General features: G+C 38.9%; 1 protein-coding gene across 1 annotated transcript in view; it reads left to right on the top strand.

Moving 5' to 3' along the window:
• mthfsd (methenyltetrahydrofolate synthetase domain containing) overlaps nt 1-16,905 on the top strand; it is a 29,236-nt gene extending 12,331 nt beyond the window's left edge. Inside the window, 5 exon segments of the mRNA XM_069902141.1 lie at nt 6,542-6,632; nt 7,924-8,036; nt 12,142-12,267; nt 14,985-15,373; nt 15,375-16,905. Of these exon segments, the coding sequence (XP_069758242.1) occupies nt 6,542-6,632; nt 7,924-8,036; nt 12,142-12,267; nt 14,985-15,373; nt 15,375-15,543 (888 nt within the window). The 3' untranslated portion in view covers nt 15,544-16,905.
• Nucleotides 16,906-17,188: the final 283 nt, after the last annotated feature.

Below are 17,188 nucleotides of genomic sequence, written 5' to 3'. Positions count from 1 at the left end.
CTCAATGCTTCTTATGCCCTAACCTTCTACCTCTTAATTCCTCAATTATACAAAAATCTATCAATTTGAAATCAGTCAACAATTGAGACTCCAAAGCTCTCTTGAATTAGAGAATTCCAAAGACTCACCGGCTTTTGAAAAGAAACCTCATTTCAGTACTAAATGGCCTTCCCCTTATTTTGCGACTGTAACACATTGTTCTCAACTTCCCAGCTAGAGGAAACATTCTTTCAGTGTATAGCCTGAGAAACCCTCTTAATTTTGCCAATTTCAATGAGATCAGTTCTCATTCTTCTGATCTTTAGAAAGTAGAGGCCTGGTCTATTCAGAATGTCCTCAAATAAGTTAAGAAGCAGCTTGATGAACCTTTGATCCATTCCTTCTATGTCAAGTATTTACTTTCAGAGATATGGGAACAAAAATTGTGCATAATAATACTCCCAATCTCAGCACGACTGTGTAATAATATAATAAAACATCTTTTCATACCCAAATCTTCTTTCCATACTAAACAAGACAAGTGACATATGTGTCACAGCATTGCACAACTGCATCAATGGTTGACATATGAGAATCTGCTGATGTTGGCATTTGGAACAACAAGCCAGGTGAAGAGTTCCAACTTGAAAAGCTGATAAATCTTTTCCTCCCATTGTCGCTGCTTGACCTTGATGCTGAGTAACCCAAGCAGATTGTTTGTTCGGATCAATGTTTTCTTTGGACATTAACTGAGAGAATGGAATCGGACATCAAAATGAATAAGGTACAGGCATGGCTTTCTCATCCTTTTGCTTACATTCCTGCAACAAATTCTATGCATTCTCAATTTTCCACAAACACTCTTAATCCACATCTATGCTGGTGTAAGGGTGTGGTGGGTTGACATGTCTTGGGTGTTGTGAGTTTTGGAAAACCAGGTTGTGACTTAAAAAAAAAATTTCCAAATGTTAGGACAGAAAATGGCCTATTAAGTTGAAGATAAGGAACCCATTGATTAGGTTTGGACTAGCGTTGTTCAGTTGATGCTTGCACTAGTTCCTTGGTTTAGTCCATAGTTTAGCCATCATACAAATATACACATGGAAAAGTTTGAATACTGACCTTTTTCCTTTGCCAAGCAAACACATCATGGCTGAAGCTCTTTCACAAGATTCTAAATTGAGTAAAGTCACAACTTTTTCCATGTTACCCAACTATGAAATCAAACTTATGAACTTTGGGTAAATATGACCTGACTATTCCAGTGAGGAGCCTGTGTGAAAATTCTGGGCGGTCTTTTCTGTCTTCTAACTTTTATATTTTCCTTAGATATCTTCATTTGATACGTTGGCTGTGTTATGATAAGCCAAATTCAAAAGACTCTTCATGACCAGAAAATCATGCAGTTGTTGCTTTTAACTTTGGGAGGGGTGGGGGATGGTGGGGGGTGGGGGGGGGGGGGGTGGTTGGATATTTCTGCTCCTGGCTAACTGCTTAAGGCTCATCATGTGCTGGAGCACCATCTAGTGTCTATTTCCAGTGTATTGATTGCCACTGCTTGGAAATGGGCAATCCATTCAAGCCTGAAAGTATTAACTACTAGTTAAAGATTGGCACCTCAAGTGATTTTGAACAGAGTTAGGATAGACTGGAATAGCAGTTACATTGATTAAAGATCTGGTGGAGAATAAATGAGAGGATACAAACATAGTTGCCTTTAACAGAGGAAGACGTTAAGGGGTAATGATAGGACTTCCATTAACAAGGTCACCAGCCACTTAAAAGTGTTGCTGTGACAGGATATGAACTGTTAATGAATTAACTGAGAAGTGGACATGGTAAAAAACGTGCAGAGAATTTACAGCAAATGATTAGATTCAGTACTGAGGTCACCCATCGTCCTGTGACGATATCAGCGACTGTATCACAAGGGTTTCATTATAAAAGGTTAACTCCTTGGTCTAACACCCTGTGTTATAGGAAACAAATCTTTTTGTTCAAAACTGAATGGTGTGAAGTGAATATTAAGTTCCTTTGTTTGTTTTTCTGATGAATGGGACTGTTAATTTGAGAAACCTGGAAACAGGGTTAACTCTGACTGTTGACAAGTTTCCAGTTATCAGAAAGGTTACTGAAATAGACTTCATTTCTTTTAGGGTGGACATTCAATTTTCAGTACTTTTAAAGGTGGTTACACATTTACCTGCTAACAGATGCTTCCAATATCTAGAATGGTTCTCAAATGGCTATTGAATTTGTGGAACAATCTATGAATGCTATACTGTCAACGTTTTTAATTTCCACCTCTTCACATCAACCAGAGGAAAATTAGCAATGGAAAACTCAGAATAAATTGGAATTAGGACTAAAGATTTTTTTTTCTGTTTTAACGATTAAAACTGGAGCTTCTAAGGGCCAGTAAAAGTGGATAAGTCTCTTGATCCTGATGGGATTTTCCCCAGGACGTTAAGGAAGGTCAGGGAGCAAATAGCAGAGGCAGTGTCAGTGATTTTTCAACGATCACTGGAGGAGGGTGTGGAGGGTTCCATTGTTTAAAAAAGGCTCGAGCTGTCGGCCAAGTAACTGTAGGCCTGTAAGTTTGATTTCAGTGGTAGGGAAAGTTATGGAGGCTATTCTTAGAGATGGTGTGTTTAAATATCTGGATAGGCAGGGATTGATCAGGAGCACCCAGCATGGGTTTGTGAAGGGGAAGTCATGTTTGACGAACCTTGTTGAGTTTTTCAAAGAAGTGACAAGAAAGGTGGATGAAGGTTGGTCAGCTGATGTAGTCTATCTGGATTTTAGCAAAGCTTTTGTTAAGGTTCCACATGAAAGGTTAGTAAGGAAGGTTCAGTCACTATGGATAGATAGAGAAATAGTAAAATGGGTTTAGAGGTGGCTGGAGGAGAGACAGCAGAGGGTCATGGTGGACAACTGTCTATCAAGATGGAAGCCTGACGAGCAGCGTGCCTCAAGGATCGGTGCTAGGTCCCCTGTTGTTCATCATTTATATTAATGATTTGGATGATGGGGTGGTTAACTAAGTAAGTAAATATGCAGACGATATGAAAATAGGGGGAGTGGTGGATAGCAAGGAAGTTTTTCAGGGATTACAGAGGGATTTGGTTTGTCTGGAGAGTTGGGCTGAAAGATGGCAGATGGAATTTAATGTAGAGAAGTGTGAGGTGCTTCATTTCGGAAAAAAATAATCAAAATAGGACATATGTAGTAAAGGGGAGGACATTGGGGAATGCACAAGAACAAAGAGATTTTGGAGTTATGGTGCAGTGTTCCTTGAAGGTGGATTCCCATGTTGACAGGGTGGTTAAGAAGGTATTTGGTATGTTTGCCTTCATAAATCATAGCATAGAGTATAGGAGCTGGGAAGTGATGCTGCGACTGTTTAAGGTGTTGGTGAGGCCAGGTTTGGAGTATTGTGTTCAGTTCTGGTCTCCAAATTATAGGAAGGATACAGATAAGGTGAAGAGGGTGCAGAGAAGATTTACAAGGATGTTGCCTGGCTTAAAATACCTAGAGTACAGAGAAAGATTGAAGAGGGATTTTTACTTATGTAAATGAAGACTTTATTCATTGGAACGTGGACAGTTGAGAGGGGATTTGATTGGGGTGTTTAAAATTATGAAACGAATACATAGACTAGATGCAAGTAGACTTTTCCCCCTGAGAGCAGGGGAGGTTGAATCAAGAGGACACAAGTTGAGGGTAAGGGGGCAAAATTTTAGGAGAAACATTAGAGGATGTTTCTTCACTCAGAGAGTGGTGGCTGAATGGAATAATCTTCCAGAGGAAATAGTTAAGGAAGAGTCAATTCTTTCATTTAAGAGGAGGCTGGATATATACATGGATAGGAGGGGGTTGGAGGGTTATGGGCGGAGAATAGGCGGGTGGGTCTAGCAGAGTTGTTTGAGTGAACTGACATGGACTTGAAGGGCCGAGATGGCCTGTTTCCATGCCATAAACTGTTATATGGTTATATGGTTATAAAAAAACAAAAAAAAAGAACAGATGAAGATCTGCTTGAAAAATAAATATTTTTATTTCATCAAATAAATTCTGTGCTAGCAATAAGGTCAGCCATGCAGAATTTACACTTTTGTTCATTTCTTATACGAATGCTTCACATCATATTCCAATAACACATGTAGTCTACTGATCAATCCCTATGTTTTGGAATACACTGGTCAGTGGCGTGCAACATTGGCATGTCAGCTCAATTTGATGATTGTAAATTTTAAAAGTTATTTTCTCACTGGGGCCTCATTTCTGTGAGGGGTGCTTGACAAAATGGTGACTCTCTGTCTTCCTTATGGCAGAGAAAGTTAAAGAATTTCAGATATGTTACATTCTAAATATAGTATTAAGTGACAATAATGGAATTTTTACCTTTTACCTTTTTCTTTGGATCTGTGTGTTTCTGTAATTATCAATTTCAATTTATTTGCCCTCTCTAGAGACTGATAATTGATGGCTTTCTTGACAGAAGATTTTTATAACCAAAGATATCAAATTTTCTCCAATACCAATTAAAACTGAAATGAAAACCCTGAATGACACAAAAAATTCAAGTCTAATGTTGTTGAAGGTCTCAGCAAAATGGGATTTTTACTTATGTAAATGAAGACTGGAATTTATAGAATACATGATATCGGGACAACATTAATGCTTGATGGCCAGTTAAGCAAATTTTTTGGCGAAGCTATTTCTGTACTGTATAGCTTAAAAACAACAGCCACTAATGTACATAGCATGTCCGCTTTAAAATATCAATGAAGAGATTTCTAGTGTTGTTTAAGGATAAATATTGACCAAGAAACAAGGGAAACTATCTTTGAATTAACGCTGTTTTAACTTTTCTACTCAGATGTGGCATCTTTTTAACATCTTACCCCAACATGTTTGATCAGGAAGGGAAACATATTTACCCGGATATATGACCACGTATTCACCTCTTCCATCTCTTTTTTTTGCATTAGTCTCCTAGCAGTTGTCTAAAGTGTTCTCTTTCCTCTCCCCATTTCGATGCAATTTACTATTGATAATTGACAGCAAATCTCTTGAAATGTGGCAAGTTGAACCTGCCTGCAGTTAATTTATGTGGAAAATAATGATGATTAGATCACATTAAAGAATAAGGTACTCAAGTGATAAACCACCCTTGCTGGGACTCAGTCCCCCTCTCTGCAACTGGATGCTGGAGTTGAATTTGAACTCCAGGCTGGAATCCTATCAGGTCAGTCCCTCATTTGCTTTGAGAAATTATTCCTTCTCCAAGGTAACAATCGCTGACTGATCTCAAACCCAGCTCTCAGTAGGCACAAATTTTCCACCCCTACCCCACAAACACAGAAGCTGTCAATTTCTGCTCTACTATTCCCTCTGATCAGAACTCCAACCACTGACCCTGGACTCAGACGCTCCACAGTACATGATGGTACACATGCAAAACCAAGTTAGTCGTGACTGTCCAATGACCAAAACATTTCTGTTTGGATGCAGTTTCTTTCCCTTGTCCATTATTAGGATCATAAATTTAAGATAAGAATACCAGATGAAAAATGAGGAGAAGCATAGAGAGGTTGATTCAACATTAATATTGTTCAAAGTTCAGATTTATTGTCAGACTACATAAATGACATCACATACAGTACAGCCCTGAGGTTCTATTTCCTGCGGACCAGACCGAATTTCCACATTGGTCATACAAAAAACTGTATTCAAGAAAAAAGATATGTATGCAAAAGAGAGAAATGTATATAAACTGTGCGATACAGAAAAAATGTTCAGTAATAAATAATGTGCAAAATAAGAGTCCTTGAATGAGTGTCTGACTGAGTTTGTTGTGGAGGAGGGCGAGCAACTGTCCCTGAACTTGGTGGTACAAGTCTTATGGCTCCTATGCCTCCTTCCTGATGGCAACAGAGAGAACAGAGCGTGTGTTGGGTGGTGTGGATCCTTGATAATTGTTGTTGCTCTCTTGAAAGTTGCCAAAAGAGTCATTGATCAACAAGAGAAACGGGAAAGCAATATATAAATGCAGAAAGAAATAAGGGTTGACAGAATGAATGGTACAAGGGGGCTAGCATGCTATACCAACACCAGCAAAGGACATTTAGTTGGTAAATAAGATTCTTCATAACTCATTTACCTGTTGTACATACATTCATGCACTCTCCTCAGAGTAGTTGATCCTCTGCCTTTGGGACACGATATCCTCTCTCAGATCAGCTGAGGACAGATGAAGCAAATAGTAAGAGGCCATAAAGCTCTCTACATCCAATAAATTTCTTTCATCAATTATAGTGGAGTGTTCATTAGCCGTAGATATTGAAATTTCCTCTGTTCAGGCATATTGCCTGAACTGTAGTTTTTCCTGTTTTTATCTGATTTCCTGCTGTAGTTCTTTTTGCTTTTAAATAATTTTTGAAATGTAATCACTGAAAACTCATTTTCAACAGAACTAGATATTGTCTAAAATTTACCTTTGTTTCTATTTAGTGAACATTTTCATCTGTGTGATATATTTCCTTGTTAATCACTCCAGGGAGTGAAGGATTTCAGTGTACCTGTGGGACTGGATGCAAAAGTTCACATAGACCTAGTTGTCGTGGGTTCTGTGGCTGTATCTTCAAAAGGTAACATTTAGGAATATACATTTAAAATACACACTTGTAATCTCAAGTTACAATATAACACTTTCATAGTGTCAAGAAATTAGTTATTTTGCATAAAACAAAATAATTGAGGGGGGGTTTCACTGGGTAGTTATCAGACTGAACTACAGAAAGAATTATTGGGATAGATGAACAAAAAGTTGATGAATGCAATTAGTTTTATGATGTGTCTTGAAGGAGGACAGAAAAATGGATTCATGCAGAGATCTGGGGAGCAGTTTCTATAGGTTGGTATTGGCACCCAAGAATGTAGTATCTGTGGAAGAGCAGTGAAAAGAGCTAGAATTGAAGGTGTTGGTTTGTACAGGTGGAGGAAAGCACAAAGATGAATATGAGAACTTTATAAATTGTAGGACCTCAACTTATACTTACCTAGCTCCTCAAGCACATTCCGCCATCATTCAATTCCTTGATTACCCAAAATCTATCTTTGGAAATTTTGAATACACTTAATGGCTCAGCATCCTCAGGTATCTGGGATTCGATAATTCCAAAAATGCAGAAGTCACACCACATTTAAATAGTGGATAGACTCAATTCATTATTTCTCAGTTCCTCTTCTGGGGAAATGTTCAGAATATTTCACTATAGTCACCGTCATGCTTAAAAACTTCAGAATAGTGGTCCCAATTTACTCAAAACACGAGAACCTTTCCTGCATTCATTGCCTTCAAGTTGTCGGGGGTGAGATTAGTAAATTTTGCGGATGATACGATAATTGGTGGCATTGTAGAAAGAAAGGAGGGTTGTCCTGATTTGCAGCAGGGATATGGATCAGATGGAATGTTGGCTGTAGTGTTAGCGGATGAAATATAATCCTGACCGATGCTTTTTGGGAGATCAAGTAGGGGTCAGACAGGTCAATGGTAGGGTGCTAAAAATGTGGATGAACAGGGAGCTTGGGGTTCAGGGAATTCAGTGTTCAAGTTCCTAGTTCCCTGAAAATGCAGGTAGGTAGGGTGGCAAAGAAGCGAAATTGCACACTCAGTGGTATTTCACAAAAGGAATCGATATGAATGAGCACTCCAGTGATAGAATTCGGTTGAGCTCATTTATTGATAGGGAAGAAACAACTTATTTTGTGATGTTTAAAACTAACTTTCTGTGTTTTCCTCAAAGGAAGTATCGTGCATTTTACTTTTGATTTTGTTTTTTATCTAATTTTATAATGAAGTGCAGATTTTCATCATTATTCATCTATTTTCTTTCACTTGTAGCACCTTTTAGCATGCAATTTCCATTTAATCTCTAGGTTGGAGAATTGGGAAAGGAGAGGGCTTTGCCGACTTGGAATACTCCATGATGGTATCAATGGGAAGCATTGATGAGAATACCATTGTCATTACCACAGTGCATGACTGCCAGGTTTGTTGAACTTAACTATAAGGAAATGTGAATTGAAACATCAAGATATTCGTCATGTTATAAAGGTATCAGATGTGATTTGGGAGCAAAACATGAGCCATGCCATTATTATCAATCTCATAATCTAACTAAAGGTCCCATCTATATGTTTGTATGGAAATAGCAGAAAAATAATAGCTGGTTCATTAAGCTGGCCTTGTACTCATTCCTAGATGCTTCCCTTTCACACCCACAGCCATGTAATCTCTCGGGAACAACCTGAAACCGAAAAGAAACCCAGAATTAATAAAGTGAGAGAGGCAGGGGGTGGAATCTGGAAAGTTTCTGCGCAATCCCCTAATGCAATTGAAACTAGTCCAGGAGACTACATTGATCAAATGCACATTAACTGTTAATTCATTCACATTCGACCTGATGCAATCCATTGCCCAGCCAAACACTCCTCCAGCTTCCCCTTAAAGGCATGCGGAGACATAGAAGCCACCACATGAACCAGCAATGCTTTCCATACCCTCAATACTCTTTTAGAAAAATAATCCAGTCCATTCCTACTGTTTAAATGTATGTAGTTTAGTTTTCCCCAATGTGTCATACCGAAACATTCCATCAATTGGCATCCAATCCAATTTGGAGTACTGCGTGAATCAACTTTTGCAAATGGGCAGTACTGAAAACTGTGATGTGACTAAGGCCATCAATAGAATATTTTCTTTACTACTTGGAAAAATAAACATGAGCTACTGCAGAGGAAAAAGAAAACCGCAAATGGTGAAATTTGAAATAAAAACTGAAAATACTCTGAGTGGACAGCGGGACATTTTGTTCTATTGAAATGTTACACTGGGAACATTAACCTATCTGTTTCAGTTGTTGATCACCCTCCCAGCCCCTGCCCTATGAAATTTCTGTGAGTAACGACTTTCATTTCAAAATCTATATTTTAATATCACAGGGTTCAGACAGGAAATTTTAAATCAAGTCTGCAATAAAGAGGCAGACTGGTTTAATGATAATAACTGAATATAATGATTGATAAATAAATTTGATGGAGTAAAACATGAAAGTCTGCAGACACGATGATTGAAGTAAAAACAGTGCTGGAGAAACTCAGCAGGTCAAACAATGTCCTTGATTTTGCAAAGGTAAAGATACATAACCAACATTAAGCCTATCATCAAGGAATGAGCAGATTATAGGCAGGCACTCAAACAAAATGGTGGTGGGGAGGGGCAAGGGGAAGAGCATAGTCCCACAGGAGATAATAGGTGGATAAAAGAGGAAGGGCACACTAGCAAACAAGGAGAGGAATGTTGGCTCTGTGAATGGAGAGGGTAGGTTGCAGAGTGAAGGAAGAAAGGAGACAGGGAGAGAGCAGGGAGTGGCCTAGCAGAAACTGATAAAGTCGATGTTAATGCCATCTGGTTGAAGAGTGCCCAGACAGAAATGTTGTTCTTCCAAGGGCAGTCTTGGTTTGACAGTACACGAGGCCATGGACTGATATGTCAGTGCAGGGAGAGTTGAAGGGGAAATTAATGGAGATATTCAAGGTAAAAGGAATTTTAATAGAGCAAATGATAGAGGAAGGAAGGTCCATAATCAAAGAGAATAAATGGAAGCAGATTCTGTCATCATTGTGGAAAGAGACTTGGATGTGACAAAAACAAAATGTGATTAGTAGGGGCATGGGAAAAGTGCCAGAATGGATCTAATTTAATGGGTTTCTCAATGAGCTAGTGAAGTAAACAAAGGCTGAATGCCCTCGCACTATCCAGCCCAAGGTCATTTCAACCTCAAACACTCCTAAGAATATGTTTCAGTATATTGCTTTCACCCATAGACTCTTGTCCATTTTAGAGTGCCATGTTAGAATTGTTACAACATTGCACATGGATGGGATATTCAACAGGATATCTGAACAGTCATATTCATTTCAATAATTAGACAAAAACATTAATAGGCTAATTTAAAAGTCAACCAACATTAAAGTGGCCACGTTAATTGTGATAAGCAAATGGTGGATTGTTGCAAAACTGGAACTGTGTCTCTTTTGAGTGAGATGCTAAATTTAATTTGTGTGAATTCACATGTAGATCAACTGTGCAAGGAACTTGGAGAAGGTTAAATGCGTAGAGGTTGGTCATCTAAGGTTGTGGAGCTGGTGCAATGAGCTTGTGGAGACCCAAGGAATATCAGTCACAAAATGAAGGCTGGCCAGAGTGATTGTTAATCAGTGCACTGAAAGGAAGACCTTCCTGCAAATAGTAAAACATCTCAGACACCACAACAAAGGACCTGGTATGGGGACCCTCTTCATACTGCCCCAGAGCAATGTTTCACTCTCCTGTCAAAGCTCACTTTGCTTGAGTGGTCCATGCCATTTAAAATCGGAGAATGGACACAATAATTTTGTATAAGCGGTGGAAAATTATGTTTTGCCCACTGATTGACATGATGGCGCATGAAAGATCTCCAGGTCTAGTTTCCAAATGTACACTATTCAAGTAGTTGAGTTTTAAATAAAATGTAACTGTAGTGATACTTTGTAAAAGAAAAGTTATTTTGAGTGACCCTGCTTTGGAAATGATTATTAGTAAGAAATTATTACTTTAAAATATTTTAACATCTCATCTGAAAGAGAAATAAATGGGAGGATATGATTACAGGAGCAGATGTGTCTTGCTGGAAATATGTAGGGCTTTGGTGAGACAACATCTTGAACCTTGCGGAACAATCTGCTGGAGGAACTTTGTGTTGAACAGCATCAGTGAGAGGGAAATCCTTTCGGGTTGAAATCCTTCATCACCAACTTGGATAAGTTGAATATCTTGACAGCTCTAGCCAAACTTGTAATCCTACCTGGCATGCTGGAGTGAGGTAGTAGGTACACAGGAACACTATCAACTGCATTTACCTCAAATCTGAACCTTTCCTGTCCATGCAGCTGCCTAAATATCATTTACGCATTGCTATTGTATCCACTTCTACCACTTCCCCTGGCATTCACCATCCTGACTTTGAGGTATATCTCTGTTCCTTTACTGTTTGCTGAATCCGTTAACGGTATTGTGGCTGAAGTATCTTAACTAGAATAACTTCCGGGCGGGGTTCAAAAAGGTGGGCCACAAACACCTTCTCAAGGGTCATGAGGGATGAGCAATAAATGCTGGCCTTGCCACCGATATGTGCCTCCTGAAAAAAATTAATTTAAATTAAATTTTAATTTTTACATTTTAAATTTAGACATACAGCCCATGAGTCTGTGCTGCCAAATTTACACCCCCCAGTACATTTTGAATGGTGGGAGGAAACCAGAGCCCCTGGAGGAAACCAATCCAGACACGGGGAGAACGTTCAAACTCCTTACAGATAGCGTTGGATTCGAACCCAAGTCCTGATCGTTGGCACTGTAAATACGTTGCGGCAACCGTGCTTCCCAAATGAATAAATAAACAAAATCTTGACATTAAGTGGTGGTGCTTTGTATAGTGAAAGCTGATGGAACTCCAATTTAGATTTTAAAAAAAACAACTAGTAGGGCCATTTTGATTATTCTCTTCAGGGGCTTGTGTTTACTTATAAAATGCATCAGTGAACATCTTAGTGGCTTGGGGGGTGGGGAATACCTTTTTTTTGGACGGGAAAACCCCGTGCATCTCAGGATCAAGTATTCTACTTCCCAGCTTCGCAGAGGAAGATTGTGCAAAAGCTAAGGCCCCAATCCAGATGCCAGTCATTGGCAAGGTAAACATTTAAATCTGGGTTCAATTTCTAAATAAGTTTTTATAAATAAAATAAACACCTGCGTGTATATTTATACTAGGATAAGGCTGCTTTATGGCATGATTCTTGAACCTTTCCTTTAATTCATTCACTGCTAAAGGTGCCATTTGACATCACTCACACAGCAATTCCCTGCTTTGGACAAAGTGCCAGATGGTGCTGTGCTTTAAAGAGCAAATGCCCAGCAGCAGCAAGTTTGGCAAATGCAATTGGTGACATAATGTACTGAGTACATGTCGCATCTACTGACTATTGAATGTTCTGTGCATTTTCAGACAAAGATTGCAGAGAATTTCAACTAGTTTCCATACTTTTATCTTTCTAGCTGCTTGACATCCCAGAAGAGTTGATGGACAACCATGATCTAATTGTGGATTACATCCTTACGCCAACTCAAGTGATCAGGACAGATTGCAAACGTTCCAAGCCTCAAGGAATTATATGGTCAAAGGTTTCCAAATTTTATTTATTTTCTACACAATTTTGTACCTATCAAAGTATCATTTTCCTTATTTGATTTTTCTACACCACGTACAAATCTCTACATTTGTCATCTATTTACAAGTTGGCCTGATTGTAATCAGTCACTGAGGACCAGAGAACTCGCTTTCAATTTTTCTCCACCAACTTTGACCCCAGCCCTCCCCAAGTTCCTCCCAATGTACATATTTCCCTATTTCTGTCCAATGGTAAAGCAGCCTGGCTGCTTAACTCAATCATTCCTGCCTAATTACAGTGTGAATTAATGCATTGGCATTTTGTTATAGAATGAACATATGGAGAGGTTTTATTGAACAGGGAAGTAGGCTGGAGGGAATCTGTGGCCTTCTCCTGCTCCTATTTGATGGTCTTCCAATATCTGTTGGTGACCTACATTGAATGTCTGTAAGTGTATTGATGAAGATCAATTTGGATAATCCAGCACAACTTTCAAACCACTGATTATGGGGAGAAGGCAGGTAGGTGGAGTTAGGTCATAAATTAGATCAGCCATGATCGTATTGAATGGCGGAGCAGGCTCGATGGGCCATTTTTGGCCTACTCCGGTTCCTACTTCCTATGTTCCTATTCGGTCACAGATGGAGTATTGGCTGCAGTTCTCAGTCACCATACTGAAGGAAGGACATGATTGCACTGAGATGGTGCAGAGGAGATTCATTAAGATGTTATCTGGATGAAGTTTGGTGAGGAGACTGGATAGAATTTTCTTGGAATGAAGGAGGTGGGGGTGGTGGTGGGGGTAACCTGATAGAGATTTGCAACAAATGAGGAGCATAGATAGAGTAGATAGAAGCAAACTTTACCCTATAACAGATATTTCTAAACATAGAGGGCATAAGTTTGGGATAAGGGGTAATAGATAGTGGGTTTCTGACAACTTTTTCACTCAGAATTTAGTTTGAATTTGAGTAGGTGGTGGAAGGAGATAGTCTCAACAATGAAGAAGAATCTAGGCAAGCACTTGAATTGCCATTGGATCAGAGTTTCACAGCTCAAAAGAGACCCTTCGGCCCAACTTGTCTGTGCCAAGTTAACTGCATTTATCTCAAATCTGAACCTTTCCTGTCCATGCTGTTGCCAAAATGTCTTTTACACATTGCTATTGTATCCACTTCTACCACTTTCCCTGGCATGTTGTTCCATGTACCTACTACCTCTGTGTGGAAAAGGTGCTTCTCAGTTTCCTTTTAAATATTTTCACTCAGACCAACTGGGATTAGTATAGAGGTACATGATGGCCAATGTGGGCATGGTACGATGAAGGGTTGTTGGACTATGACAAGAGTGGCTGGTTTCATAAACGCAAGTGCTATTGAAATTAGTGATTACTGTTGGTTTTGCAAGCATTGGATAAAAAAACCCTGTTATTTTAATGAACAAGCATAAAGTTCATCTGCCAACTCTGCAGATCAATATTCAGGAGTTGAAAAGTAGCAAGGAATTGACTTGATTCATCTGAATGTTTCAACCTGTTCAACTTGTGAGATAATTTTGAGTCCTAACAGGCAGTGCTGACAGTCAAGCCACAAACTTGGCATCACCCACCTAAGACAAAGTTGCATTATGAATTCCGAAGCTGGTGTTGTATCATTGTCAAATATATGGAAACATAACATACTTGTCAAAATTGGTTGACAAATGGAGGTCGCAAGAGATCAGCTGTGGACAGAAATTGGTAAATTGTATGGAGCTCATTTGTTGAGGTATTGATCATGTTGGCCAAATGTTTTTCAAAAGACTGCAGAAAGCTATTCTAGAAGCATCTTACAACTTGTGTAAAAGAAAGGAAGAATATACAGAGAGGAAAGTAGGCTGGATCAGGTTGCTCTCCTCACCCATGACTGTGTGGTCAGTCACAATTTAAATGCCATCAACCAATTTGTCAAAGACGCCACAGTTGTTGGCAGATTCACAGATGGTAATGAGCAAGCATTTAGGATTGAGATAGATCAGGTAATCGAATGGTGTCGCAGCAACCATCTTGCACTCAACATCAGCAAAACTAAGGAATTGATTGTGGATTTCAGGAAGGGGAAGCCAGGAGAACACAGCCCAGTCCTCATCGAGGGGTCAGCAGTGGAGAGATACGAAACTTCAAATTCCTGGGCGTCAACATCTCTGATAATCTCTTCTGGGGCCATAATGTTGATGCAATCATGAAGAAGGCTCACACCAGTGGCTGTACTTTGTGAGAAGTTTGAGAAGAGTTGGTGTGTCACCAAAGACTTGCAAATTTGTACAGGGTATTCTGACTGGTTGCAGCACTATCTGGTATAGAGGTGTCAATGCACAGGATAGGAACAGGCTACAGAGGATTGTAAATACGACCAACACCATTAAGGGCATTAGTCTTCACTCCTTTAAGGAGATCTTTAAGAGGCAGTGCCTCAAGAAAGCACTGGATAGCTCACTAATACCACATGGTGATATGCTGGCCAGCTCTTATTGAGCTGCATTGGCAGATCACCTAAATGATGGTGCTTGATTCCTAAGCCTGAACGTGATTTCGGCCTCTGACACTGCCCTTTGGCCACCTCCCTCTCAGCTCTCTGACCCGGAAACTAAAAATTACTCTCAAGTTTCAAGCAAAGAGCAAATCCTGCTCCCGGTAAGCATGCTGTAACCATTACTTCAGCTCTGTGTTTTACCTTTTTCTTTTGGGGGCAGGTGGATTCAAAGATGATGAGAAATATTCCTATCCTTAAAAGCTTTCACTTCAGGGAAAAGCAAGAGGGCAAGGAAGTCACGCTGAAAGATGACAGATGCTTTGATAAACAAGAACAGCAGAAGTTCTCTGATGAAAGGAAGTCGAAGAAAGATGGAACACAGATTAAAAATCATTCATTTAAAATGACGAGAAACCGTGATGAGTTTGATGAACAAATATAATCTAGCTCTAAAACACAAATGAATGCTCCAAGCAGAGTTACTGCAGTTTATATGGGTAATATACCTCAAAGTCTGAGAGTCAGTGAGTTGAAGACCATTTTGAGATGTCACAATGCAGTTCCATTGCATCTGAACTGGCAGGGTGCCCAACACCGAGCTTTTCTTGACTGAGGATGAAGTAACTGCAGAAGCAGCAGTATCTTCACTCGCAGATTTAAGTGTTAGGGGGAGTATCGTTCGAGTTGAACTTGCCAACAACCAGGGTGATGGCAGATTTAGAAGTCAAACAAATGTACATGTGAACAGACCACAAAATAATAATGTTATCAAACCATAAAGGCTAATAAAATATTGTGGAAATAAAGTGGAAACAACTTATGTACAGTTTGCCATTGCTTTTATGACCTTGTTCAAAAAGATGGAATTCTAACAGCTGAAAATTGTCAAGGAACATTTTCTATTCACAAATGAGCAATAGGGTAAGAAATTATAATCAAGACAATCCAGGTGCCATTTGGATGTTAGAAAATTAGAGGGGATCTAAAAGTAACAAAATTCTGAAAGAAAAAGATAAGATAGAAGCAGGAAAAATAATTCAGGCTCAGGCCTGAAACATCGGTTATATGCCTTTATCTCCTTTGGATGCTGTGAGACCCAAGTTTCGCTAATATTCTTGGGTTTTTACTACAATCACAGCACCTAAAGACTTTAGTGTTTCACTATAGATATAAGCGAGGAAGTTATTTTCACGAGTAGAACTAGGGGACATAGTATCAATATTCGAGGGAGCAGATTTAAGTCAGAGATGAGAAGAAATTGCCTCCCCCAGAGAGTAGTGAATCTATGGCTGCCTCATTAAGTACATTTGAGACACAGATGGGTAGAGTTTTGCATATTAGGGGAATTAATGGTTATCAGGGAAAGATGGGTAATGAGACATTACAAATATATTTTCATTAGCTTTGCTTGCAACCCAAAAAAATTAAATTAAAGTGAATATATATCCTGTTAGGCAGTAAACCATTGACCAAATGTGTTGACTATAAAACTGCTAAATTTCAAGAATGAAAACCGTGGTCAGACATATAAATTATTAGTCTCATTGTCAAAATGGTGTAGACACTTCTTTTGTCAAAGCTAAATGAGCCTGATAATGTTTACTTGTTCAAATATAACTATGGGTGTCACTGATTTCTTCCATGTATAGAAGTTGATTAACAGGTGCCATGTAGCCAAATTTTGCTTACAATTCCTGAAACTAATTGATTGGAAGCTATTTTTCATACCTCCATTGAGAATGTCATTTGATCTACTGGATCAAAAAGTGTGTTATTTCTTCCACTAACTTTGGAAATCCAGAAAGAGGCTATTTGGCCCATCTGATGGTTGAAGTTGAAGTTAATTTCACACACCTGTCCTTTTGCCTGACTTCTAGTTCAAATATTTATCCAGACTCTATTAAAAACTGTTCAGACTCTGCTTCAATAGTCACTTGTGACAAACCATTCCATTTTTAATAACACTCTGTGTGTAAAACATATTTTCGAGCTTCTTGTTTGCTCTTTGGAAAATTCTGAATCTCTACCCCTTTTTACTGATTTGTTAACGTGTAAATAGCTTCCCACTTATTGCCATTTCAGAACCAGCCATAATTTCAATAGTTTTTGATTTATTTTGCAATCTTTCTCATATAAATTTTTTTTTTTTTTGCTTTTCTAAATTTGTTTTTAAACTAATACTTGTTGCAAAATATATCAGCCATTAAATTGAAGATTGGGCAGTGTACATGACTAACAGCAAGCAGTCTTTTGCAGTGAAATGTCTTTAGATCAATCTGTCAATCACAGGTGTAATTACCAACCTCAACTGACATCCAATCATTTCTGGCCGAACAAGCTAAAGTGTTGTCCAATGTAACATTTATCATTTTCCCCACAGTTAGCATTACTAAATATTCCCACTAGGGGGAAGTAAATTACCAG

This window comes from Narcine bancroftii, chromosome 10, assembly GCF_036971445.1.
Source record: "Narcine bancroftii isolate sNarBan1 chromosome 10, sNarBan1.hap1, whole genome shotgun sequence".
Lineage (NCBI taxonomy): Eukaryota > Metazoa > Chordata > Chondrichthyes > Torpediniformes > Narcinidae > Narcine > Narcine bancroftii.
The sequence above is the reverse complement of the archived record's forward strand: the minus strand, read 5'-3'. Positions and strand labels throughout refer to the sequence as shown.